The 27,602-nt window shown below is 43.3% G+C and overlaps 1 protein-coding gene across 1 annotated transcript; it reads left to right on the forward strand.

Moving 5' to 3' along the window:
- On the forward strand, positions 1–25,918 carry qsox1 (quiescin Q6 sulfhydryl oxidase 1). Its single transcript, XM_079267533.1, has 13 exons — positions 1–439; positions 1,355–1,455; positions 2,956–3,004; positions 3,163–3,265; positions 4,492–4,582; positions 4,832–4,977; positions 9,090–9,224; positions 9,302–9,431; positions 14,895–15,011; positions 17,290–17,428; positions 18,633–18,809; positions 23,197–23,358; positions 23,962–25,918. Exons 1-13 carry the CDS (start codon positions 142–144, stop codon positions 24,726–24,728), a joined length of 2,415 nt encoding a protein of 804 aa, XP_079123659.1. The 5' UTR covers positions 1–141; the 3' UTR covers positions 24,729–25,918.
- Positions 25,919–27,602: the final 1,684 nt, after the last annotated feature.

The raw sequence follows: 27,602 nt of genomic DNA on the forward strand, positions 1-27,602 counted from the left end.
TGTTTTTAAAAGGACTCGGAGTTCGGGGGGGCGGAACCATGAAGCCCGCTAACCGCCGCGAAAAGTGAGGGAGAGAAGTTGTGTCAAGTTTCGTGGCACGGAGGTGAAAACTTGTTGCGTTTGCAGCTCGGACGGGGGAAGATGGCGCGGCGCGTCGGCTGTGCCACGTCTCGGTTTACCGGAGAAATACGCACATATGCCAGATATGCAAAGATTACAACATCCGCAGTTTGGTTATGTTTCTGTCTCCTTTTCCCTTCCGCCGCGGAGGCTGGACTGTACACCGCTTCTGATCAAGTCGTCTTGTTGAGTCCGGAGAACGTGGAGTCGGTTTTGATCAACTCCACAGCAGCTGTGTTTGCGGAATTTTACGCTTCGTGGTGCGGACACTGCATTGCCTTTTCTCCGGTTTACACAAGTCTGGCGAGAGACATTAAAGGTTGGTACGCGGATCTGCTGCAAGTCACGTAGCTGCAGCTGTTTACAATGAGATTTGATGAGTATTCGTCCAGTAGAATCGTTCTGATCCTATTTCACTCTTCATTGTTTTTGTAAACACTTTCAGAGCTCGTTTTATCCACATGACAAACCAGCAAAAAGTCTCACAGCTTGGTTACATCTCCCTGTATTGTTTCTCATGTGCACAGTGAACACACCAAGCTGTTTCTTAGATCTGTTAATTAGAGCATGTGATCGAATGAATGTCTTCTGTTTTTTACACTGGCTGTCCATTACATCCTCCCAACTGAGTTTGTCATTGTAGCTCATGAGCTGAACAAATATCACAGAGCCATGATAAGAAATATAATTTGGATGATATCATTTTTTTAATGGTGGCAGGAGGCCTGACACAGTCCTCATGGTGTGTTTCAGTCCTGTGTTTCTCTCACACACGCACACAGTCAACAATGGCAACTGGTGTCTTGGCACGCTGTCAAATGCTTTTGCTTTGGAATTAGTGGGGTCATCCATCTGATATTTGAGGAGAATGCAGGAGAAATTAGGATGACTGGCAGATGATGTCACTGGCACCATGTCAACCCTCAATCTGTGGATGTCTGTCAGTTACATGATACACATTACATGTTGATAACGAGACATAAACTGTCTGCGTGGGGCCCACCAGTGTCGCTTTGTGTAACGAGTTTGCGTTGCCCTCTTTCACAAATAGTCATGTGAATAGTATATATAGGTTTTTTTTCTTGACCGTATGGACATTTTAGGTATTGATACACTGAAATACACATTGGCAGGAGGACAACACAGGACCCCATCCAGTGTCAGCAGACCGTAGGGGTGCAATAGACGGTAAACTAAATATTTACTGTGGCTCTATTTCACATCTGTTCCTCAGAGTGGAAGCCAGCTGTGGAGCTGGCAGCTGTGGACTGTGCTGCAGAAGAGAACAGGAAGGTCTGCACTGCCTACGGCATCAAAGCGTATCCCACTATCAAGGTATTCCACAGAATATAAACTCATATATTACATTATACGGTATTCTACGGAATGTAAACCGTTTACACAGGCCCACATTCTGGGGTTTCTTTTCTGTCATGACGACTGCTGCATGAAATTCCACTTATTTAACAATTATAGTCCATAGTATAGTTTGTTTTTCATATTAACACAATTAATCGCCAACAAATTGAATAATCAATTCATTGTTTAAATAATTTGTTCAGTTTTCAGACAGTTGACAGCTTCTCAAATGTGACTGTTTGCTGGTTTTCATAGTCTTCTGTGATACTAAATGAAATACGTGGTGCATTTGTATTCTTATCAACTTGAATAACTGGAAAACGAATTGATAAGATAAATAAAAAAAACAAGTTGTAGCCCTAATTTGATGAGGTACTGTTTGTTTTTCCTTAATTAAAAAGAGAGAGAGAAGCAGGTGTGCTTGAAGGAAAACCTTTAACAGACCTTATTCTACATACATTTTTCCCTTTTAATAAAAGAATACATCAGAAACAACTCCACCTATTTTTCAGCTGGTCTCTATTTCGCAGTAGCACACCAGACGTCATACAAAAAAACATACTATTTCTAGTCCCTTCACTTCCATTCAACTCCAGCACATGTTCTGAAAGTGACCGTGAAATCAGGAATGTTCACAGTTTTCCTCGAACATGCCTGGCAGCTGCCTTTATTCGACACTCTTATGCTATTTTTGATTAGCATGTGGAGCATAATGTGCATGTGTGGAAACAAAAGATGTCTTCGCAGGAACTTTACAAAGGTATTTGACAAACCAGTCAATTCAAGAGTTTTACTTTTCATTCTTAAGTGACCATACTCTATGCATTCGTGTGTTTTTATTACTTCTTAAACATATTTAAATGTTTTTTTTATTTATTATTCAGAAGCCATTATAAGTAAACACTGAAATGTCTTCAGCAGTTGAACAGTTTTCTGTATTTTCTGTTGATTGTTTAAAGAAAGAATTCACTTCAAAATCTGTTTTGTTCGTGTTATTATTCATCATTTTAAACGGGTTTATTTGTAACTTTTGAAGCTCTGGATGTGACAGGTTGGCTTAGACACTATAGATGCAACAGTCCAGCCCCAGTCGAGAGAACTTATGCATGAACACAGCAGAAACTTCAAACATCTGCATGAGTATTGGTAGCGTATCGGATTCGTCGGCAGTCGTGTGTGTTTCACAATCTCTCCTGTCTGTCGTCCAGCAAGAGCCAACGAATCAAAGAGCTCCCTCTGTTCGAACACACAATGGAGCTTAAACATCTGAGACTCATTTTAACCAGGAAGGATTTAGGGGTCAAGGCGGGCAGAGGGAAAATCAGCCCCCCCCCCCCCCCCCCCAACGTTACACAACATCGCTTTGCTTCTCTCATGGCCGCGTGAGGGCCGTCTCATCTGATCGCACTACTCTCACTTCTCTTTTTCACTGGCTTCCTCGGTAACCTGAAGCCTTCTGTCTCTTTCACTTTGCAGTTCTTCCATGCTTATTCCAAGGCTGATTCTAAAGGACAGGCTTTTAAAGGTACTACCACGCACACACAAGCAACTCAGGCCAGTGAAAAACACAATTGTTTCACAGAGAAGCTGCCGTTCGCAGTAGTTTTACATGCTCAGGTCGTCATGAGTGAATCATAATCAACGACCGAGTATAAAGTTCTCTTGATGCTCTTTGACCTCCAGCTTCTACTCATGACGTCCGGGTCCTCCGTCACAAGATCATAGACAAACTGGAAAACCATGAGGAGCCGTGGCCCCCCGCCTGCCCCCCACTGGAGCCCACAAGGTAAACACGCACACTCACACACGCACACGCACATGCACACACTTGCGTACCCACTTTTCAGATGTTAATCCATCTGTCAATCACTCTTATTAATCTGTCCTCGCTACTGATGACATGCACTTCTGGTTTATTTTGATGAAGAAAATGTGTGTAACTATATTTTACAATATGTTACCGGTAGTAATGTTTTTGCAAACGTGTACTCTATAAGAAAGCTGCAAATAATACTAATATTTTTTAAAAACCTAATTGCATGCATTGTGAGGAAGGATTTAATGCAAAGTTCATATTCGATCCAACACCTTCCTATCTCACATTCTACTGAACATGTGCTGAACTGCTGTTTGCCCACAGTTGTATGAATTATATTTCCATGTTTACCTCCGTACATTATTTCTTCTATCCTTTGTTGCAGTCTTGTGATCGCTGTCTTTGCTGTAGGATCATATTTCCGTCATGTTGCATCATTTTATTTTACGTCATCATTAGCTGCTGCACTGTTTTTTTATTCGTGACAGAATGAGGGATCAAATGTTTCCACTAAGAAGAAACGTCTTCGTTAGATCTCCTCTACTTGGCCTCCCTGCTCTGCCCACATACTGCCTTGTGTTGTATGTATGAGGCATTGCACACAGTTTATTACCATGGTAGTGCAGGAAGAGGAAGCAGGAAGTCAAGTTCATTTCTCTTTTTAGGTATGAAGGTAAAGTAGTGTAGCTCGTCACGGGGTTTTCTTATTCCCCCTTTTTCTTCTTTTACAAAGAAAATAAGTGGATTTGAACCCTTGTGCTTTCCTGCTTCACAGCTTTTCTCAACCAACAGTGTTTACGTATGTAATTATGTTGTGGTAATAACATAATTGAAACCAGATATGAATATAGTTTTGATGTTTATGATTGTAGGCGTGGATACCGTTCAGAAAGAAATAGTCTTGTTTGGGATGAAGGACGTCAAAGGCTACTCAAACATTTGTAAAACTCCTACCCAAATTAAATAAAGTCTTCTCAATTTAATGTCAGAATTTTCCCTTTTTTCTTTTACGATGAAATATGTCTATGAAATCCTGGACTTACTTAATCCTTCTTATTGATCTCTGCTGGATTAGTAGCTGATCCCTAAGATTTATCGGTGATGTTTGCCGCTTCTTCCCGGCTTAGCATAACTCGTACCAGGGATTCCAATCCTACGTTTTGTCTGCTCATCTCTCTCTCTCTCTCTCTCACCAGCCAAGCAGAGATCGACAGCTTCTATGAGACCAACAACGTTCAACACCTGGCTCTGATCTTTGAGGACACTAAATCCTACATCGGCCGAGAGGTAACGGCTCATGTTTCCATGTTTCCTTCTCCTCTAGAATATTATTTCTTTGCGGGCAGCAGAAGAGATGTGCATAAAGTTTCTCTCTAACTATGCATGTCTAACTTCAGCCAATAAGACACAATTTGTGGTCAAAATAAGCTGTTGTAATGTTTGGTTGGACATCACATGCGAAACACCGAATGAATATGTTGAAATTGAACATGATTCAAATCTTTTTTTAAACTCTCTGTGTTCTCTGTTCTTCAGGTAACCCTGGACCTGTTACAGTTTGAGAATGTCGCGGTGCGGAGAGTCCTGAGCACTGAGGAAGGGCTGGTAACCAAACTGGGAGTGACTGAGTTCCCCTCCTGCTACCTTTACTCTCCTGAAGGCAACTTCACCAGACTCCAAGTGTGAGTATCTGTGCAGTCTTTAACTCCCACTGCACTACAGAGCGCTGTGCAATTTATAATTATCTTCCTGACAATGTTTGTCAGCATGCACAAATAGATATAATGCATTGTGTAGACGATAATAATATATTGTTTTCTGCATTTCATTATATATGTATATTGTATCCCAAATGATAATCAGGACTTTTTTCAAAGACCGGATAATTGAGATTGTTTCCAGCCCATGGATATGCCTTACTTGTTCAACTTTTTATTTATTTTGGATACTTTAAAACAGATGGTTGGTTCTTCTTTTATTAGGTTTTTAAAATTAAAAACCAACCCTATTTATTGTCCCCTCCTACTTTTGTCCAACCCACACATGTACAGTTTGCCAGCCGGATTTTGGTCTGAGTGCGCCATGATGGTGGGAGAGGTTACGCCCTTATCGGTTGCTTTGGTTCATGAGATCTGGCGACCTCGTAGTTTCAGCATAGTGCTGTCAAACTTCCACCTGAGCAGAAGGTCTAATTAGCCACCTGTGTGGTTGTGCAGGACAGCGCTTGAGTTTATACGGCGTTTCCTAACAAGGGTTACAGGAGAAGTCTGTGCCGGGACCGACTCGCGGTCTGAAGGTTTTATTGTTCCTTTCGACAATAACTGGCTAGTGACAGCCCGAAAGCAGACACACCCACGATGTAAACATGCAAATAGAGGAGGCCAGGTTGTGGTTGTGTCAAAATGTAATATTTACCATGACTCAACAACAACAAGCGCCACCTCCTACAGGATGCAACGATGCACTCAGCAGGACCTAAGAACGTCCATGTTTCTTCCCCCCACCCTGGACCCTTTCCAGTTTGCATACCGTGCCAAGCGGTCCACGGAGGATGCAATCTGCTCTGCTCTCCACCCAGCCCTCACCCATCTGGACTCAAAAGACTCATATGTGAGAATGCTGTTCATAGACTTTAGTTCAGCATTCAACACCATAATCCCACAAAAACTCATCTTCAAACTTGACCAGCTGGGGCTCAACACCTCGCTGTGTAACTGGCTGCTGGACTTCCTCAGCGAGAGGCCACAAGCAGTACGTGTCGGCAACAACACCTCGAGCAGCGTCACACTGAGCACAGGGGCCCCTCAGGGCTGTGTGCTCAGTCCACTGCTCTTCACCTTGCTGACACACGACTGCACTACAACCTACAGCACCAATCACATGGTCAAGTTTGCAGACGACACAACTCTGGTTGGTCTCATCACCAACAACAATGAGACCCACTGTAGGAAGGAGGTCAGCCTTCTGACCACGTGGTGCAGAGACAACAACCTCCTTCTGAATAACAGCAAGACCAAGGAGATTATTGTTGACTTCCGGAGAGGCCACACTCAACACCCACCACTGACCATCAATGGTGCTGATATAGAGAGAGTGAGCAGCACCAAATTCCTGGGGGTGGACATCAGTGAGGACCTCTCGTGGACAGCCAACATCACTGGCAAAGAAAGCCCAGAGGCACCTCTACTTTCTCCGCAAACTGAAGAAGGCAAGAACACCACCACCCATCATGTGCACCTTTTACCGAGGCACCATTGAGAGCATCCTCACAAACTGCATCACTGTGTGGGGCGGAAGCTGCACTGACCACAACAGGAAAGCCCTGCAGCGCATAGTGAACACAGCTGGAAGGATCATTGGTGCCTCACTCCCCTCCCTGCAGGACATATATGACACTCGCCTCATCCGCAAAGTGACCATGATTGTGCGCGACTCCAGCCACCCCTCACACAGTCTCTTCGGCGTCCTGCCCTCTGGGAGAAGATACCGGAGCCTCCGTGCTCGCACCACCAGACTCTCAAACAGCTTCGTCCACCAGGCTGTTAGGAAGCTGAACTCTCTGAAATCTCTCCCTCCTCTCTTTTAAGACTCCCCATGTCCAACTGCTGCTGAATACAGATTGATAGCTTTTTTTTGTTTTTTTTCTCTTATTATATTTATTTATTGTCTAAATGTTTTTTAATGTTTTTTAATCTATTGCACTGTATTCACTTTATATGTTTATGTTGGACTAGAGAGAAACGTCTTTTCAACTCCCCTGTATGTTCAGTACATTGTGGAATTGACAATAAAGCAAACTTTGATTTGCCTGTGGTTGTCTGTGAAGTGCAAGACAGTTCTTTCTTCAAACTGTAAAAAACCTTGTCACCATTCTGAATGTGTTTTCTATCCACATTATTTGTCAGTGCAAAAGGCTGAATTTATAAATGAAACCCAGAGCTTTAACTGCTATTTTCAACAGTAACTTTAACCTGAAGAAAGGTCATCACTTGATGATTCAAGAAATAATATTTCCCCATCCTTATAAGAAGAATTCAAAATAGATACACCAGTGAGCCAGAGAGATGCTGGAACAGTTTTCATTTGGGTGGATGTGATGTGGGAAAGGTGTCGAGCATGAGCTGTGTTTATATACATCTTGTATGTTCTGTACATATTGATCATTTTATACATATCTTGATACCATCTCAAACTTTTTACAGTAATTTCCGTTTGGCTGGATCTGAAGCGCACCAACACCGTGTTTATTTCCCTTTGGTTCCTATTGTTCCTCACGCCACCACTTTGCTTTCTGCCATAAACCTTCATCGTGTGCTCATTATCTGAACCCTATTCATGAGAATACTTTTAAACATCTGGCCTCTTAATGGGATCAGAGCATCAAAATCGTTCCCATTATTCACCATCATAAAGCAGCGCTGATCATTCCTCACCCTGCAAATTCATCTGCTGTTTCTCCCTCTTTGTTTGGCTGTTTCAATAACTTGGCATGCAAAGAGGACTCTTTTTAGTTGACAAATGCAAAAAGGAAATGATTTATTGCTGATTTATTTATTCACCCCCCCCCCCCTCATCTCCCTCCTTCCAGCCCCCCTCATCTCCATCACTGTACAGAGGGGAGGTTTTTTAATTTCTTGCATGAAAACAATGCCATTGCTTTTCTGGCTTCACCTGCCAAACAAGCCCCAGCCGCACCCGGCGACAGATGGCCTCCCATCATCACTGAATGTCTGATTGATCCTGGGAGAGCGGAGTGTGCCTGTCTGCGTGTGTGTGTGTGTGTGTGTGTGCAGGGGCGTCTCACATCCGTCATGCATGTAATGTGTGCTGGTCCCAGGTGAATGCATTCCCCCCCCAGCCCACCCTGATGCCTTCCTCCCCGCCGGCCCTGGGGATCGCTGGATGAATGGCTCTCCCTCCACATCTGTACACTCTCACCAGACACGCAGGTGTAATTGAGTCCCTGGCTGGTGTGAGTGAGCGTGGGCACAGAGTATCCATCCTCCTTATTAACATCCTGTTCCAGTTTTTACGATGCTCTCTCTCTCTCTCGCTCTCTCTGACCCTGACAAGGGGAGAAAGCAAATGAGAGGAGGATGTGAGGGAGAGGGAGCACATTCATGGCTGCGGTTCCAGTTGCAGGGTTATCACATGGCTAAATGATCAGCGATCGCTCTCTCTCAGCTCCACGCTACTCTGGCACCATCGGTTCAGTATTTAAATGCGTTCCCGTAAGTGTGTAAAATATATGGCCACACAAAAAATACAGGTAATAAAACATATTTTTATAGCAGCGGACTGCTGAAACAAAAGGTTGAGAGAAAAAATAAAAAACTGCGTTTTTACATGGCTGTACAAACTGGGGTACATGTAAACTATGTGGCCAGAAGTGTGTGGATGGCAAAACAGTACACCTATATGTGATTGTCTAATATTTCATTCCAAAATGAATGAACCAGCTTCCATTTCTCCATGAAGGCTTTATATAATATGTTGAAACCTGTCTGCAGAGATTTGCTCCCATTCAGCCATAAGAGCATTAGTGTGGTCGACCACTGATTTTGGGTGATAAGTTCTGACTTGCAGTCGGCGTTTTAGTTCACGCTTCACAGGTGTTGGATGGTTTTAAATTCTTTCGCAGCAAACCGGAGAAACATGTCTTGATGGAGCTCTCTTTGTGCATGGGATGATCATCATGTTGAAAGCAAGAGAGGGGTGTGTCCGCATACTTTTGTGCATGAAGTTTATGTTGAGTGACCTAAGGGTCAGTCTCACCTGTCCTCCTCTCCCTCAGCAACATTGAGGCTCGCACTTTCTACTCTTACGCCCTCCAGAGGCTGCCGGGAGTCGCGCGGTCGGGGAAGCCTCGACCGGTCACCGCAGACGTCCTCATCAACAACACACAAGAGCCCTGGAAACCCTTCAACAGGTATGAACGATGCATGCTGCTCTGTCTGCTCAAACTTATGACTTGTTGACATGAGGTGTGTGTGATTGCGTGTCCAGGTCCAGGGTGTACATGGCCGACCTGGAGTCCACGCTGCACTACTCGCTGCGTGTGGAGCTGGCTGCTCATACTGTCATCAAAGGAGAGGCCCTGACTTCTCTCAAGAAGTACATCTCTGTCCTGGCAAAGGTAAACTTAATAGAGAGACTGCTGCGTACACACATATAGCACACACACACACAAGACACACGGAATGTGAAAACCAAATGATGTACAGCTCATTATTCTATAATATTTAGATTTTCAGTGTTTGTTTTAAATATTAGAAGGATGGAAAACTGGTGAAAGTTGGCTAACCACATCATTCACACAAAATCCAGGTTAAATATCTGATTAAAATAAATAACATTTGCTGTACAAACATGCTGTATTTGATTATTTCATTGTTTTTTCTTTGAGAAAAACTCTGTTGCATAATAAGCTGCTCGTACATTTTCTTAGCGGTCCTCGTCACCAGGGGACAGAGTATTGTTCACTGTCAACACCTTTTGTATTCATAGGGACATAACATCTGTTTTAAACTGATTTGTTTCTATTAAAACAAATCAGGGAATTGTCTGGAAATCATTCAGAAAACAAAAAAAGACGAGCCCGTTTTACAAATGTGTAGTTGCAGCAGGTCACCACCAGATGGAGAGTGAGACGGGAGAATGTTTGATCACATTGTAGAGTTGAGCTTTTGTTTTGCAGCATTTAGCTCAAGTCCCCCTTTTAAGAACATGTTTTTTTTATTCATTTCGATCCATTAGATTATTTAGCTAATTTACCCAATTAATTGTTTTGTTTGATGCACTGCTTTTCACCACACACACACAACACACACACACTTACACACATTATTGGCAGCAGAAGTGGATGCCATTGACGAGAGCACAAACACTCTCTCGGGTATTGTTGACCCTCTTCATGTTTGCTCCCAGGGGGATTGAAGCGTGGCTGCCACCCACTTGCTGCTCAGAGGCTTTACACAAACACAGCCAACACTCCTCTTCCTCTTCCTCCTCTTTCTCCTCAAGCAGTTTTCCTGTGTGTTTTCACACAGGCATCTCTTTAGAGAATTGTGAACGTGCCAGTCCTCTGAGGTTCACCAAAACAACCATGTTCAATCCATCTTTTCCCGTTAGCGATCCCCTTCTGCCTCTTGTCCTCGCTGAAGTGTGCCAGCCAGGCAAACATGTTGTGATGATGAGGCCTGACCTGCTAGCCCTGTCCCTTTTGGCTACGCACCAGGCTGTCTCACAGCCCGAGTCTGCCACCAATCTCTGTGATTATATCTCCCTCTCTAGGGAGGCGTTCTAGCAGCGTGTGTGTGTGTGGGGGGGGGGGGTTAGAGCATTAGCTCCAGTTTGTTTAGTCAATAGCGGCAGGTCCCAGTGGTATTTTTACCCTGTCCCCCTACCATGATGGACCAGCCGCTCAGCAGGGCTTTGTGTTGCTGAGGAGGCCGTCATTGTTGCAGCTGACCGCGACTTGTGACAGTCCGTATTGTTGTTTGACTGAGTGATCTCGCTTCAAAGAGGCCAGATCCTCTCAGTCAGCTTGTTAGGAACAGTTCATGTAAGATGAGCACGTACTGTAGATGTGAAACCGGAATTGAAGTGGATTTCGTTTATTTTGAAAAGCAAACGCATATTCAATGAGTTCATTTCTATATAGTGTTTCATATGATGCAGAATATGAGAAAATTTAAAGTATTTTCATCTTAGAAGAATCCTGAACGTCTTTTTCTCTATTGTTGTTTTTTGTCTATATTCAAATAACTGTTGATTCATAGAGAAATGATCTCTCTTCTCTGTGTAAATAGAAATGTATTAATCTGTTTATACTTGACCTAAAAAAATATTTGACTCTGTTCTGTCCAAGAATTGTAATTCCTGGAATTGTTTGTTTCTTTGCAATCCACAATCATCCCATCATTGCGTCTCCACCCAAACATGTAAACATGGGGTTTTTTTTGGTTTTTTTGACCCGGTCATAATATTACTAGATTTACTGTCTTGTCAGGCCGAAGCCGGATTTATGAAGCCTCTACATGTATATTAGGATTAGAAAAGTGGATCTTGGGAAGCATGAGAGCATTACAGCGAGGTTTTTAAGGATTACACCTCTATCCTGCTTTTCTTGAAAGAAGCCCTTCAGCCCAGAGGGGCAGGGGAATAAAACAAAGACTTAAGAGGGGGGCTTTGGACTAAAGGGACACAGGCTTCGTACTTTGCACGCATAAGCTCGGGACATAATGTTCAGATATACTGTACCTATATTACTGAAGATGCTCTGTGCTTTATTATGGATCCTATTACTGTTTTAATAAGCAATTCTCAAAGAAGTGGATTCATTTAACTGTTTTCTTTTGTACTTTCGCCATAGTAACAGTACAAAACAAGTACATGTGTCTGGAGATGAGGCTGCTGTTTGCATGGCCGTGGCACGTGTCTGCAGCTCCCCCGGGTGAATTGAAGTGAGATTATTATCAAGGAGCTTCACCCCTGTCTTTTGCGCCTGGCTTGGTCTGCCCTGTTGCAGCCAACAGATGCCGCCCTCTTGGGACCCTCACCTCAAGGAGCTTGCGGTTTCTCAAGTGCTGCTGATACTAATCGGATCAGGATGACATATTGCCGGGGTGAAGGGGATTGTCATGGTCCAACTGGTATGGGGGCAGGAGGGATGCAGGGTTAGAGGTGTGTGTGTGTGTGTGTTCAGGATGGAGAGAACAAATGTAGAGGGAGATATTTAGTAGAGATGATAAAATGTGGAGTGTTTACAGTTCGATCACTCGGTATTCCCAATAATGAATTTGATCTTTTCATTGATTAAATGTTATTGGATGAGTGTCTCGTTTCCAGCAGGCTTTCATTTGTTGGTCTCGTGTAGCTGTGATGCTTGTTGATGCATTCTCTAAAAATAACTTATTGCCGCTCATAATTAATTACTAAACACTTGCACTGTTTCTAAGAGTGAGCATTCATGAAGGAGAAAAGTGTTCCTTAAATACATCTTATATGTGAAAAACAGACATTATTTTTGGTACAACATATTTTATCATTTCATTTTTTTAGTGCAAGTCTGTTAAATGACCACTGTCGCTTGAAAGTGAATGCTGTCACTTGACCCGTCTTCCTTCAATGCCGTCACTGTTTTTGGCACATAATTCATGTCGGTGAAATATATATATTGACGACATTGTGCACCATCAATGATCAGGGCCAGGGAGCCCAAGAGGGAGAAAAAGAGAAAACGATGTCAAATGAGACGTACAAGGATAAAACATAGCAAGATGATACTGACCAGTGTCTGATTACATAACTGTTATTTGAGCTTTTAGGCCCTCAGCAGACCCAGATAGCTCATGAATAGTGTTGCTTTGGTGACGCTAACGTAAACCCATTAGTGGGAAACACCTGCGTTTTCTCGTCTGGTTAAATTCATATGTCTGTTTAATGAGCTTTTCTGACCGGGTGGCATCCAGATCCAAACTTAAACCTGTTATATCACTCTCCCAGCAGTGAGCACACATCAGAGGCCTTTGTCTACTCCGAGAGAGAGAATATTGAAGGCAATTATAGTAGATGATGAATGTTCAGTAGGTATTTATTAAATATACATATATTTTTGTCTTGTTTATTTCTAATGACCAGTATCCTTGCGATTGACTGTGTTACTAAGTCATGTAACGCAGCTGCTAACGTATCGTTTAAACTTTAATGTCCCATCATTAACCAGTATGTTAAATGTCAGCTGTTTACGCACAGCAACACAGTTTTCTGTCGGCCAAGTTGACGAAAGGTGAAAGGCGCTGCATGGAGTCAAGAGTGCTCTGGTGCCGAGGGAAGGAGGTTTAAGCAAATCACTGGGGGTCTGGTTAAGTGGTCAGGGTGTAACACAAAGATCCTGTTAGAGGGTGATGAATAGACGGCTGAGCCATTGACTGAAAGGCGTGCATGTGAGATTGTCGGTGTATGTAAGCGTATTTAGTTGACCAAATGGTGGAGTCCAATTTAAAAACGACTCAGTGATGCAAATCTAAAAAGGTCCACATGTTGGGTGACGCGAGCTGGCTCTGTCGTCTGCTTTCTGTTTTTCTTGAACTGAAACAAATAGTCAGTGAATCTTAGTCGATTGACAGAAAATGTATTTGATAATCCAACTCTTATTCTTTTAAGCAAACCTTTGCTTGAATCAGATGTGAAGATTTCATATTTGATGGTAAACTAAACATCTTTGCTTTGGACTGTTGTCTGGCAGGGAAAGACATCACCTTGAGCCTTGGGATATTATCACGAGAATTTGACCTATTTAATGACTATCGATAAAATGATCGATCAACTATTACAAAAAACAGAGTAATCGCGAATAAAAATACTGTAGTCTCAGAGCTAAATGAAAGTTCCCATGGAAGTTGTCTATTTGCTTGTTAAAGTCTTGGAACAAAGCTTGATCCCTTTGCTGAGTCTATTGCTGAGAAACAGAACTATCATCATAAACCTTTCCAATGAGAGGCTTACAGCAAGAATAGGAAGCACATTTAGCTGAAATGTATTGAAGCGCTCTTCCCTGAAGACATCAGCTGTTTCTATTGTCAGTAGCGTGTGTGAAGACACGCTTGTCTGTGTCTGTCTTTACTCTGTCATCACTGGTATCAGACAGCCATCAGCTGGATTTCCTCTTTCTCTTCATGTGCCTACCTCTGCTAGTTACAGTGTCATGTTTCCTCCCCGTTGTGCTTGTTACCATGGTAGTGCTAGTTTGAAAGGATGTAAATACACATCAGGAGGAAGCGCTGAGTAGACGGTGGTTGTTAGTGGCTTAGGAAATGGATCTTAATGAAGGAAGAGGCTTAAGATCGGCTGCTGTCACATTTAGCGAGTTTCTTTTTAAGGGAAAACACGCAACCACAACTTCTGTGCAGCTTATCAACCTTGTGAACAACATGGTTGAGGATTCCTGATTCCTGCTCGGTACATTGTGTATTAGAAGGACAAACTATATTAATCGAAGGTGAAGATGTTGATTTGAACGGTTCATTTTAGTAAAAGGAGTCTGAATGTTGAGTGTGAGCATCAGTGTTGGCACATGAGAAACAACACTTTTATAAATAGAAGACACAAACATAAGCGCAGTCTACATTTCATGAGCTGGAAACTGTTCAGCATTTAGATTTCCATGTGCTGTAAGACAGACTTTCTGCTCCATTTTCTGAGCTACTACTTTATCAGTGAATATTCATTAGTGTATATACGTAACTGACTGTGTGCAGGAGTTGTGTTGCTTCTCAATAAACTAAACCTGCACTTAGAGCTAAAACAGTTGATTAATTGATGGTTTGATTGACAGAAATCTTCTTTAATATGAATGTATGCTGGGTCTTCTATGATAGTGAATTGAATACGTTGGGGTTTTGAGAAAATGCAATTTGCATGTGTCATAATTTCCCCGACATTTTATAGACTTAATATCTAATAGATAATCAATGAAGAATATAATGGTTAATTGCATTCTTTCTTGCATCATGTTTGCTCCAAAATCAACAGTTTTGTCTGTGTCTTAAAGTGCACATCCTTAACACCAGTGTGTTCTGTTGTTTTATGTCTGCAGTACTTTCCAGGCCGTCCAATGGTGATGAACCTTTTGGAGTCTTTAAACTCTCGGCTACAGACTGGCGATGAGATTTCCTATAAGGCACTCAGAGAGACACTGGATAACACAGCTCAGGTGAGTCAAGACGGACCTCGAGGTAAATATCCAATAAGTTTTCACCGTATGCGTCAATATTGCAATGAACTTGGGCCTCTTTATTATCAGTCAAGCCAACATCCAAATTGTTCTTAGCTCACTTTTTTTTGTCCATCTCCAATCTTTGGTATTCATTGGATTCAGAGATTTGTCCATTACATGCTGCATCGAGGAAGAACATTAATGCAAATTGAGAAAAAGAGCATACTTTTCTGAGCCTGAGCAGGCATCTTGAAGGGAGACAAGAAAGGACCCGACAGGTGAGCAGCTGCAGGCAGAACAGAGGGCAGGGCATTTGGCTTTGGGGAATCATTTATTAACTGGGTTCAAATTCTATATACTTCACCGTTAGCCACTGTCATCACTAATGGACAAACCTCACAAAGCTTCACACTGCATATATATATATATATATTTTCCCTCCATCTCGAAAGGCTCAAGGACATTCTCACACACACACATGCACACATACACACACACACTGACTATATGATATGTGCTGGCTTTTATCCCACTGTTCTTGTCATCCTCTTGTTGTTATGTCTATGTATTGTCTTAATATTGTCTTGTGTCTTTCAATAAAAAAAAAAGAAAGATCAGAGGGCAGGGCATCACGAAATGCACCCGGACTGATTTAAGAACGTCCGTCTCGGAGATGCCTCTTAGTTCCACCAAGATATCAAGGCCACCTGTCAGTCTGGGCACATAATCAGTTCAAAACCACCTCAATGGCACCAAAGTGATGCCTATCCAGTCAAAACATGTTAAAATGTGATCTTGGGAATTTGTATAAAAATCCACAGTGTGAGTAGATTAAAAAAAATAAATAAAACATGTTTTAAAAATATCCAGATTCCTCAACATGTGCTTTGCCATTGTCTCCGTGCCAGCACATGCAGCTGAGGGTCTATGTGCTGTTGTCTTTGGAATGAAGCCTGCATGCCTCCAGTACCGCCCCTCGCAAATTGAAAGAGTCACTTACTTGCATCATTAGCTTTTAGCAGGCAAATCAATTGACCAATGAATCAATGGAAAGGTATGAATGGACTATGAGGAAATGGACTCTGCACACACACACACACACACACACACACACACACACCAAATCTTTACTATTGACATGTGAGTAACCCTGTCAATCACACCAGCGCTGGAAATGCATTGCATCGAGAGAAACGACTTTATGTCAGAGAAAATATGTTATTGGATTCAACTGTGGCTCGTGGTTGGAGATCTGGATAGCTGTTCATTAGTGGAGGGCTGAGCCATTAACCTGAGATTGACTTCTTATTGATCAAGAAAACTACGTGGAAGAGCTTTCATTAAGTTAAACAGGTTGCTGGAGAGGATCTACTTTTTACAGAATCTTTGTAGTTTCGTTTGAAGGAGAAGGCTGGTTTATTCTACATTTTTATTATTGGCAACAAATCCCATGAAAGGTCCAAAACCATCAAAATGAGAATTCCTCTCAGTACTTTCCAACTTCCCTACTCAATATGGCACTCAGACATTCACTCCCACTGAGGATTTAATAAAAATGGGTCCTGTACATAGACTTCAAATTGTTTTTTAAAAGCCACAATTCCCTGAAACAACTGGGCATCACCGTTTTTCAGATAATATTACTAAAACAGGATTAAATCATGCATTTGTTATAAAGATTCCCAACCAGGACTACTTGTACGTGGCGTTAATGGTTTTTGGTCAGCAATGGACTCAAATGAACACTAGCGCTGCGACGATTAATCAATCAGCCGTCCACTATTAAATTAATGATGATTTTGATAATCGATTAATCGTTTTGAGTCGGATTCCAGCTTCTTAGATGTGAATATTTTCTGGTTTCTTTACTGCTCCATGACAATTAACTGAATATCTTGGAGTTGTGGACAAAACAAGACATTTCAGGACCTCGTCTTCTTTGGGAAATCGACATTTTTAACAATTTCCTGATGTTTTATAGACCAAACGACTAATTGATTAATCAAGAGACTAATCAACAGATTTATTGACGGTAAAATAATCATTAGTTGCAGCTCTATATAATACAGATGACGAAGTAATCTGAGGCTTTAGTAACACAGATAGTACTTGTTCGTCGGATTAATTCATTGCTGTTTTTGGTCTTTTCATGGGATTTGTTGACAATAAGAAAAATGTAGAATGTGACCAGGTTGATCCTTGAAGCTTTTTCTGCTGGTTTCCTGCTCCCCAGTTGTCAGTAATTAGTGTTTGTCTGTTTCTCTTTCTCTCTTAGTCTCCAAACACTGCCTTGCCTGAAGGAGTGAGGTGGGTGGGCTGTCAGGGTTCACAACCCCACTTTAGACGTTACCCTTGCGGGATGTGGACTCTCTTCCATGTTCTCACTGTCCAGGCCAAGAACGCAAGAGGCACAGGTACACACACACACACACACACACACACACACACACTGAGGTTGTATTTCTGTGAATGGAAAAAGCCCATTGAAAGTTCTAGAAGATTGAGGATGAGGGCTTTGTAAACAAATTAGCCCAGTAATATTTGGTGGAAAGCTTCTTTTTTTTTTTGCACTGACCTGATTTTAACATCACAAACAGAGTTTTGAGTTTTGTTTTATATTTTGTCAATTGAGCCTAATTGTGTGAAAAGGGATTATGTTAGATTAGTGGAATGTGAGTGGTTAATAAAACAGGCAGATGACCGGAGGCTCCACTCCTGGCAGGAACAATAATCTCCCCTCCACACACACACACACACACACAGAGGTTAATACCGAGGTTTACGGACCATCATGTGACCTGCAGATGGACTGGCCCAAAAGGGCGTCCATCTGGCCCCCCACAGACCACCAGCTTAATGGACGCATAGACACACATAGTGTACAGTATTGATCATAACATGAAGCTCCATTCATTCACATACACAGGCTGCATAGATTAAAGGTGTGAACACATTGGTAAAGGTCTGAACACAATCCCGTCCTTATTTTAATGACGAGCACACTCACACACACACACACTCTCACTGTCTGCACGATGCATCTGAAGGTCCTGCTAAGCCGAGAACAAAAGCAAACTGCTCCAGGAAAATATGTCCGTGGACTGTTGAAGTCCTGAGACAACAGCACGGCCACCATTCACACACAGTGTTAACTGTAGTTAATCTCCAGATTGGGTTATCCCATTCGCACAGATAATTCATCTGAATATGGGGTTAACCCAGCTCTCTGTGACTCCTGGCCCACATAACCGTGGGAATCCAGGAAGCTGTGGACCCACACTGCCATTAGCAAGTTAACACTACATTTGAATGTATAGAGACCACCAGCTTTCCAAGAGCAGGTGATTGTGCTTGTTGAGGAGGTAATCCATGAGATTTAGAATTTTGACGTACTCTTCTGAACATGCTGTTTTTCATTAAAGCTTTAACCACAGTTTTTAGTTCCATGTTACTTAAGATGTTGCCACAAAAACATATAAAGTAACTTCATCAGGACATGGAACAATGTTGGTGTTAGGAAGGAGTCTGTGATGTTGTTTTTGTTGTTCCATAATGCATCACATTTCTCAATTTGATCAGACTACTGGTGATCAACATGAAATGGCATTTCCCTTCCAGATCCCCGGGAGGTGCTGAGTGCGATGAGAAGCTATGTCCACAGCTTCTTTGGCTGCAGGGTGTGTGCCGAGCACTTTGAGATCATGGCGAGCGAGAGCTTGGCGGAGGTGAACACGTTGTCGTCAGCGGTGCTGTGGCTTTGGTCGAGACACAATCGCGTCAACAACAGACTGGCAGGTGAGAGTCAGCATCGTCATCTGTCGAATGGAGGTCTTGGCATACACCTAAAGAGAACTAAACAACCAACACAGGAAGAGAGAGAATGTGTCTTTAAAGTGAAGACCACTGCTTTCATGGCTATTCAAGAATTTCAAGCAAATCTCTCTGACCAATCAACGGTCTGAAGTGTTTTAACTCCACCTTTGTTGTATCGGCTTTGCTTGCTTGGACCCTGAATGAGGCGATGCCAAAAATAGTACCAGGTACTGTCCTCAAATTTTGTAAATGGAAAACCAAAAAAATAACAATTTCCAGCGAGTCGAGCTGTGCTGTACCATGTAGTGGAATGCCGCATTAGTTTGCTAAGCCATCTCTGTCCCTCACGTCTTTTCTGTGCCTGTTCACACTGTGGGATCTTAAGCATTACCGTACTCTATTTTGGGGAGAAGATTTTCAGTTCCAGTGTCCTCTAATGGTCAGTCGGTCTTTTGTAATGCGACTAAGAGGGGTGAGGGGAGGAGGAAGGATGGAGCCTCAGATCAGACACCAGCTGTCACCCCGTCTTAGACCTCCAAGTATCGTCTGCTTCACCCATTTTATCCTGCCCCCCCCCCCCCCCCCCCCCTCCCTCTGCCTTGTTTCATCCGCCTCACACCCTTACCTTGATTCTCTCCCACACCCCACTCTCCTCCCACTGTCACCTGGAGTCTATGAGTCGGAATTTCCATCCAGGTCATCTATTTAAACGCAGCATAATACCCACTTGTTAACGTTTAGTTCAGCTTTACACAGAAATGAGAATCTTTCCATCTTTCCTTATTTGCTCTGCATACGATGGTACAAACTTTTCTCTCATTTTTGTCCGTGCTGTTTCGGCATATTACACTTCTGCACATCAGTCTGGTGAGTGTTAAACAGCCCCTGAGCATCCCTCCTCCCTTGTCTGTGTTCATATGATTTTATTAGGCACAGGGCTGTCATTAACACCCCACTTTGTTAAATCACTATCTTTTGTTTGTGTTGACTGCCCCCTCTTCTAGCTCAGGCACAGCTTGTGCCCTGAACAGCGGGGGCCAGAAGGACACCCGTCCCTGCGAGTGTCTGCTCCCCAGACACTTAAACACTGCTCAACCCGCCGCCTTCACCCATCCGTCTTCCCTCGCTTCCTCTACCTCTTTTGCAGTTTTTCCTCTCTCTCCACTCATCATCCCCTGGGACTCATATCCTCCGCTTGACAAGCAATGGCACAGCATCCTCGCTGGATGGGTCCCCCAGGAACCAGCCCTCTTTATACCCACACACACACAATTCCCAAGGTATTGCGTGACAGCAGGTGGCAAACACCATGACACAAGCCACACACGCTCCTCCTCCTTCCCTCCCCCTCCCAAACACACACACACACACACACAGCCTTTCCAAGCATGGGTCAAGTTGTGGCGTGTGGCAGCGGGCGTTCGTCATGGTGGAGGGTGAGTCGGGGGTCCACAGGGGATAAGTCGGGTGAATCGGAAGGAGAGAGAGGGAGGAGACGGGGGTTTGGCTGTGTTTGTAGCAATAAGCGGCGGCGTCTCCCAGAGGAGAGCACACTCCTCCATCCACTCAACCCCTCCTCTCCCCTTTGCCTAAAGTGGAGCTCTTTAGCAGGCCTCCCCGCCCCTCCTTTCACGAGCAGCCATGCATGAAAGAGCAGCTATTTGTAAAGCGTCCGAACAATTAATTTAGCTGGCAACAAAGAGGCCCCAGGGCCCTCGGTCTCCTCGCAGCAGCAGAATTAAGACCAGTGGCAGCTCAGTCCTGTTGCTGCTTGTCAACGGGCTGAGACTGATTCACATTTCTACAGACAGAACAGCAGCAGGCCCGGTGTGTGTTCACATGCAGCACAGGGTTTGTGCATTTCTTCATGCAGAATAGTAATACCATACCAGTATCTATTAGACTCTGTGTCCTTTTGAAATGTTTCCATCCTAGTGCCAAAACGGTACATGAGTTTCCATTTCCTTAAAATGTGATTATGATATTCTTGAAGGTAAAACAATATAGAGATAAATAAGAAATACCATATCACTTTTTAAAAACCGTGTAACTTTATTAATTGCTGTTTGTCCAGTTGTTTTTATCAAAGTTTGTCTTATTTCGTTGTTGAGGACTCTCATCAGTTATTGCGATTCCTGACTCATCGTACTATACCGGTTACATCTGCTTGAGATGGAAATATAGGTTTGTGTTGATTGTGTTGTTTTGCTGTTACCGTGTTGTTGCACTGCTTGAATACCAGATCGGACCTTTTTATAACCGCACCGCCACCATACCAAAGTCAGTCCCATTTTTGGAACTAACCAGCAGCATTATTACCTCTGCTGTCAGCCATGCCGAACAGCTCAGAAGGTTACCCTTGAACAATAGAGCACGTCATCTCAGTGTGGTACATACTATGTATTTATGTCAGCAGAGCCTCAATGATCTCGATGTCATATTCAAAGCCAAAATGGCAATCTGTGCCTTTTTTAAGTTCTGTTGTGCTGGGACTTCAGTTACCTTTCGGATGGAATGTTGCATCATTATATATATTTCTGTAAGCTTGCAAATTTCAGTGTGTAGATCCCTGAAATCTTTTTAATCATGTCTGATTTACTCTCCTTTTGCTCATAATGTCAAATAAACTACACATTCAATGCCAGCTTTCCGTTTTTGATGGTTTTAGATTAACTGGAAATGTAGAAGTGTTAGATCTGTCCTACAATCAACAGATTTACTGGTTTAGATATTTTTTTTCTTTTTGATTATTTAAATGACTATAAAAAGCCTGACATCATGCACACTCCCCCGCAGCCTTGATGGCTCTGTGTGCGGTGTAGGTGATCCTCACTTACAGAATTAGTGCTGAGGAAGCTAGTTTGACGTGCTGAACAATACATATTTATACCTGATGAATATGTATGCGCGGCGGTGATGACATCTCCGTGACAGGCCATTGTGGCAATCTCAATATGGCTGGTATGGCTAAAGTCACCCTGGCCGCAAATGTGGCAAGCTGATTAGAATAAGGAAAGAGATCTCGTGTGTGTGTGTGTGTGTGCGTGTGTGTGTGTACTCTCACCTGCTGAAATGTGTAAAAGCCCCCACATGCACCCACGGGCTTCAGCCCATCCAGGACACAGTAAAATTGATGTATCCTTCATGTAAAGTACTGTATGCAGAGTACGTACACACATGCATATGACTGAGATTCATCTTGAGCGGCAGAGAGACGGAGGGAGCAGGGACAGAGGTGGTGGAGGATGTAAATTGGCAGTGCTGTAAAGTGACAGACCTGCTGCTGCTGCTCCCCTTTTTTCCCTTCTTCACACACGCACACAGTGGCCTGTTGGTGACAACAAGCAATTTATTACTCGATGCTGCCCTGTGTGTGTGTCCTTGTGGGCATTTGTGCAGAGTGTGTCTGTTGTGTATGAGTATTTTGTGTGTGTACCCCTGTTCCTCTGCCAGTCTCTTTGCATGGATGCCATGTTGTGTGTGTGTGCGAGTGACGAGGGGCCTGAGTGGGCAGCGGCTACATGAAAGAAAACATGTTAAGGAGAAAGTTTCCAATTCATTAAAAGGGCAGCTCCCCTCTGAGGTCTCTGTTGCTCTCGTGTTCAATTTGGAGATTGGACTTTGCTTTCAAAGGGGTGTGAAGGGACAAGACAGGTGGTCCAGAGCACCGAGGTCTGCTGCCTGAAAACAAGGGGTGTGTGTGTGTGTGTGGGAAGCTGTCCACTTTGGCCACATCTATTATCTCACCACCCCTCCCACTGGGACATCCCAGAAGCCCATTGATCATTTGTTAGACCCTGTCATACACTCTCTCACACACACACACACACACACACACACACACACACACACACACACACACACACACACACAAATATCAATCCCTAGATTACGCGCACACAAAAACACAGATGATTTACATATACACACTGAAGCACATACATACATATATGCATATAGGCACTTAGTTTTTACGAGCACTGTGACAAGATCAAATGGGTTCAACACAGATTGCGTCCAGTCCTCAAAGCACTTCCATCCTCAAGTCAATGCGCCAACAAGGACAATAAAAGAAACAACAACAATGGGTGAAGGCAGCTGACTGGATGCTTTATGTTGTCTGATTCCTGGATGCGACAATGAATCTGGATCCATGGAACATTTTTTCTATCTTCTATAAGATAGTGAGGCACTTATTAGTGTGTTAATGTGAGAAAGCTGTAGTAGTGGAAGGAAATGGGCCTCTTTAGTTGACCTCCTGCACTCAAGAGAGTATGGCCAGCCAATGTTCTTAAGTGTCAAAAGTATGTAAAGCAATGTGTCATATTATCTGTGGTGGGAAACCTTACTTCTGTGTTTATCTCTGCAGGTGCTTTGAGTGAAGACCCCAACTTCCGAAAGATCCAGTGGCCTTCACCAGAAATGTGTCCAGCCTGCCATTCGGTGAAGGAAAACGGGGAGCACAGGTGGAGCCAGGAGCAGGTTTTTCCCTTCCTCATGTCCTACTTCTCATCCAGCACTATCCTCACAGGTACAGGTTAACGCCATCGTTTATTTTCGTATCTCATGAATTCAAGTGTTTTGCCAAACTACAGAAGTGTATTTCTTCCGTCGACCTGCCGGTGTTGACGGTCAATACAAATATGGTCAACGGTTCAGTTGTTGCTCTGTTTAACAAAATGCTAAAGGATGTGTTGTAAAAGACTCCCGTTCTCAGCAAGTGAAACAAATAAAAAGGGCCTAGATAATCCCGCTGTCACCCATAACCACCCAAATTCCTTGTACGGTATATTTAGCTCATTTTTACTGGGTTTAATGTAGGTTTAGTTTGTTTTACTTCACCCTGCAACATACTTAATTTGGGTGTGCCCAATTCTATTGAATTGAAAGTTTATTCTCTAAATCATATCACGTCTTCTCTAATTTATAGACGGTAGTTTTTTTTTTAATACTACTATGCAATATTACTTTTTTTCTGCTGTAAGGAGTGAACAGCAAAGAGTTTCTGAGTCGGAGTAAGGTTCACTGTTGATTCAGATTAATTGAGGATGATAAGTAAAGCATCCGATTCTAGATTAGAGGTGATGAGTTGAGAAATGATGTCCCTGTGTCTTTCTTTTCGTCGTCCTGTCAGACTACCTCGAAGATGAAAGCCAGATCCTGGCAAAACAGAAGGAAAAACATGCGGGTCAGCAGCAAGCTTTAGAAGCTCAGGAACGTGTAGAGAGGAAAGCCAGGGAGGCCTTGGACTCCATGGCGCACCCTCTGCCGTCACAATCCACTGTGCAGGACGAGGAGGAGGAGCAGGAAGAGGAGGAAGATGAAGAAGAAGGTGGGGAAGGAGCTGCAGCAGATGACATGGAGGATAAGACATCGGAGACGACCCCCTGGGCCAAACCTGAAATGGAGGTGGGTCAAGGCCGGCGGCAGGCCCACAGGAAGCCGAGCATTGTGGGCTTGAGGATGCGAGAGGACATCGTGGATCTCGACTCCTTTGTCAACCAGCACTACAAGGCCAAGGCGCTGCAGGTGGCTGCCTCCAGCCGGGTCAAACAACGCACCCTGCAGAGGAAGGAGGAGCAGGATCCAGGGCCCGTGTTTGGTCTCGGCATGGACCTGGACGCCGGGCTCGGGATGGTGGGCCTGCAGCCTATGGAAGCAGGCTTTGAGCTGGACGTGGGGCAGCAGAGAAAGAAGCGAGAGCTGGCAGGCCAGCGCTTTGTTGAGACCGAGTTGAGCCACAGGGGACGTTTGATGTCTGTACTGAGCATTGGATTTTCCAAAGTGGACATCAGCCTGTGTGTCATCCTTTATTTCCTTTCCTCCATGAGTCTTCTGATCATGTGTCTTTGCTTCAAAAAACGCCTCAGGCCACGGCGGGGTAAGCTATCCCTACCCTAAACCAAAGTGTAGTCGGCAATGATTAACGTTCGTTAGGTTCATGTCGGCTAAGGTTCGGGTTACTGTAAGGGGATGTCAAGATTAGGGCGATCTTAGGCGGCGGTCCACTTAACTGTTAGCGACAGCCAAAGCAGGCAACAGCGTGCTTTACCCTGAACGTCGTGGATGTGTTGTGTCTAAATGGAATGAAGGGGAAAGGGAAAATTTGCAGATTACCTTCCAAATCTTTGAACATCAGGTCAGTTATTTAATGTTACACCTAATCTGGCCTTTTCAGGCAGAACCTTAACTGTGGAAAGTCTGTGACTATAGATGTATATTTCCATAAGTGGGTTTCTGTTTGAAGTTAAAGATAATCATTTTAGATTTTTGTTTGACCGCTTATGGAGGATACAATTAAACCCAATATGGGACTAATTAAAATTTGTATGAAGTAAATGCAACTAATGCATTTTTTGGGATTTTTTTCTTTACTTAAGTTTTGGTCATTTGTAACGGAGAGTTTTTTTCTATCTCTGAATAGGGCCAGGACCTCCTAAACTACTTCTGTGTACTATGACCAAATGTTGGGGTTTTTCAGTCACAATTTTTATATTTTACATGTAAAAATATTTGAATCATTTGAATGAAATACTCAAATAGGTTATTCTTTGATTAAAAACAAATCAGTTGTATCTTCAATTACAGACTAACTGTTTTCCCTCAAATCAATCATTGAGATCTTTCTGTTTGAGTCAATTTATCAAGTATCAAATGTTTCTGCATTTCTTTGAACACTTGGACATAAATGGGTTGTGGGTTTGTTGTAGGCCTGACGGTTGGATCATATTGCTGAATACTGTGACTGGACCAGCAGGTCCACACTAACTTTCCCCAGAGGAGAGCAGATCAGCCTTTTGTTGTTCAGCTCCTTTTGAAGTGGTTTACTGTCCATGACACTGAGCGTTATGACACATCCTTGCATATGACATCACACTGCTGAGTCCACACAACAGCTACTCTGGTTGTTTATGAAGTGTTGTGGAGCGAGCGTCGCATATGTTCACACTGGACGAGGTTTTAGAATAAGCAGGATTTGTTTTTGGCTTTTGTCCATGATGTAAAGCCTTGGCATGGTCGTCTCAAAAACACTGTTGTTCTGTTTGCTTCTTTGCCTCTGTCTGAATCAATAAAATTATTTTTGATAAGGACTCCTTGCTTTTGATCCTCATTTGTTAAGGCAGTTGAAGTTATTACTTATTATATCACTTTCTTTTCACCAAATAACATGAATGTACAGAGAAGGGGAAAACTTCGGTCCTGTCTGTATTGACTCGGATGTCAAAACATGTTTCGAGAACCTCCCAGATGTTATTCATTGCGGGTTTGGCGAAAACAACTTTCTTTTAGTTTTTTTGTTTTGACCAGGACATGAGACAAGGAGGACCGGGGTGTCTCATGTAGAAATGGGGGGTTAAAGCACCCACGGTTGAAGGAAAAAGCCTGTTGCCATCTGCTGTGCAGCGCAAGCTAAATCCTAACAATTTCATTGGGATTATAGCAAGTGAGTAATCCAGCTTTCCTTTAGGACTAGAGGGGGGGGGGGGGGAGATTACCCTTGAGGATTAGCTCCCTGCAGATAATAAACTTTATTAAAACGCAATCGGCTTTTCATGGGGCTTCTTCCCTCACACACTTGGAGGTGAGCTCCGCGGGGGGGCGGCAGCAGCAGACAACTCTCAGGCAGGGTGACGTGTGTGAGATGATCGTGTGTGTGTGTGTGTGTGTGTGAGAGAGAAATGGCCGAAAGGCAAGGTTTTGATGTCGTCCGGATTACAACAAATCCATCTGAAGGACAAGCGATGCTTGATCTTGAGCTTTGTGTTTCCTAGAACATTGGCTTGAATTCCCTTGACTCTTGCCCCCTACCTTCACCCCTAACCTGTCTCTCACACACACACACACACACACACACCCTCTGATCTTATCCGAAAGGCGGCTCCATCTCTTCATCCAAACCACGTTTTCAGCAACAGCAGCACGACAGGTTTTGATGGTAAATTGAATTAGTTGAGTTAAGGCGGTCGATTCCTCTAACACACACACACTAGGCTGATTAATAGCCCTACATTAAAGCAGAGGAGCATCAAGGCTGAGCAGCTGTGGTTCTGTGACTTAATCAAACTCTCAGATACTTTGAAATGGACCCTCAATGACACACTATGGTTGTCCAGAATGGATTGAGAAAAGCACAATTTGTCATGAAGAAGCTTCTGCATTTTGTTTATTCCTTTTTCAAACATTTTCCAATATATCACCAAACAAGTTTTAATATTAAGGTGGACTGTGGACTACCTGGGGAAACCGTCAAACTAAAAGGATGAAGTACTGTATGTGTCCTTCTCAAACTTCTTCTGTGTTTCGTAAGTATTTGTGTTGTAAAATCTGATTCGCCTGCTTTTCTGTCTGCCTTTGCTCCGAGTGTGAATCAAAGACGGGGATCTTGAACATAATGCGAAACACATTCATGACTTGTCTTTTGGTTTAAGCACCTTTCTCCATCACATCTGATCTGTTAATCTGTTTAAATGTTTACCTGCGTTTGTCATAGGATTGGAGTCCGCGATGCCTGGTGCTGCTTACTCCACAGAAGCCCTTTATCGGGTGCCTTGAGCCTCAGTGAGCTGCAAGTGTCATACTGCTTCAGACTAATGATGGTTAATGAGGAAGTTGGCAGCATTGTAATATCTGTCTGCGGCTTTGCCAAGGCTGAGGTGAGCGGTTCACACTGAGGACAGACGCTTCAAATTTAAATCAAGACACGTTCAGAGCTGTTTGTGCTCATTATCTGTCCGACTTCCGTTTTATCAAGTTGATAGGCAGGAATTCAATGTG

The sequence above is a fragment of the Melanostigma gelatinosum genome (assembly GCF_949748355.1).
Source record: "Melanostigma gelatinosum genome assembly, chromosome: 4".
In the NCBI taxonomy this organism is placed as follows: Eukaryota; Metazoa; Chordata; class Actinopteri; order Perciformes; family Zoarcidae; genus Melanostigma; species Melanostigma gelatinosum.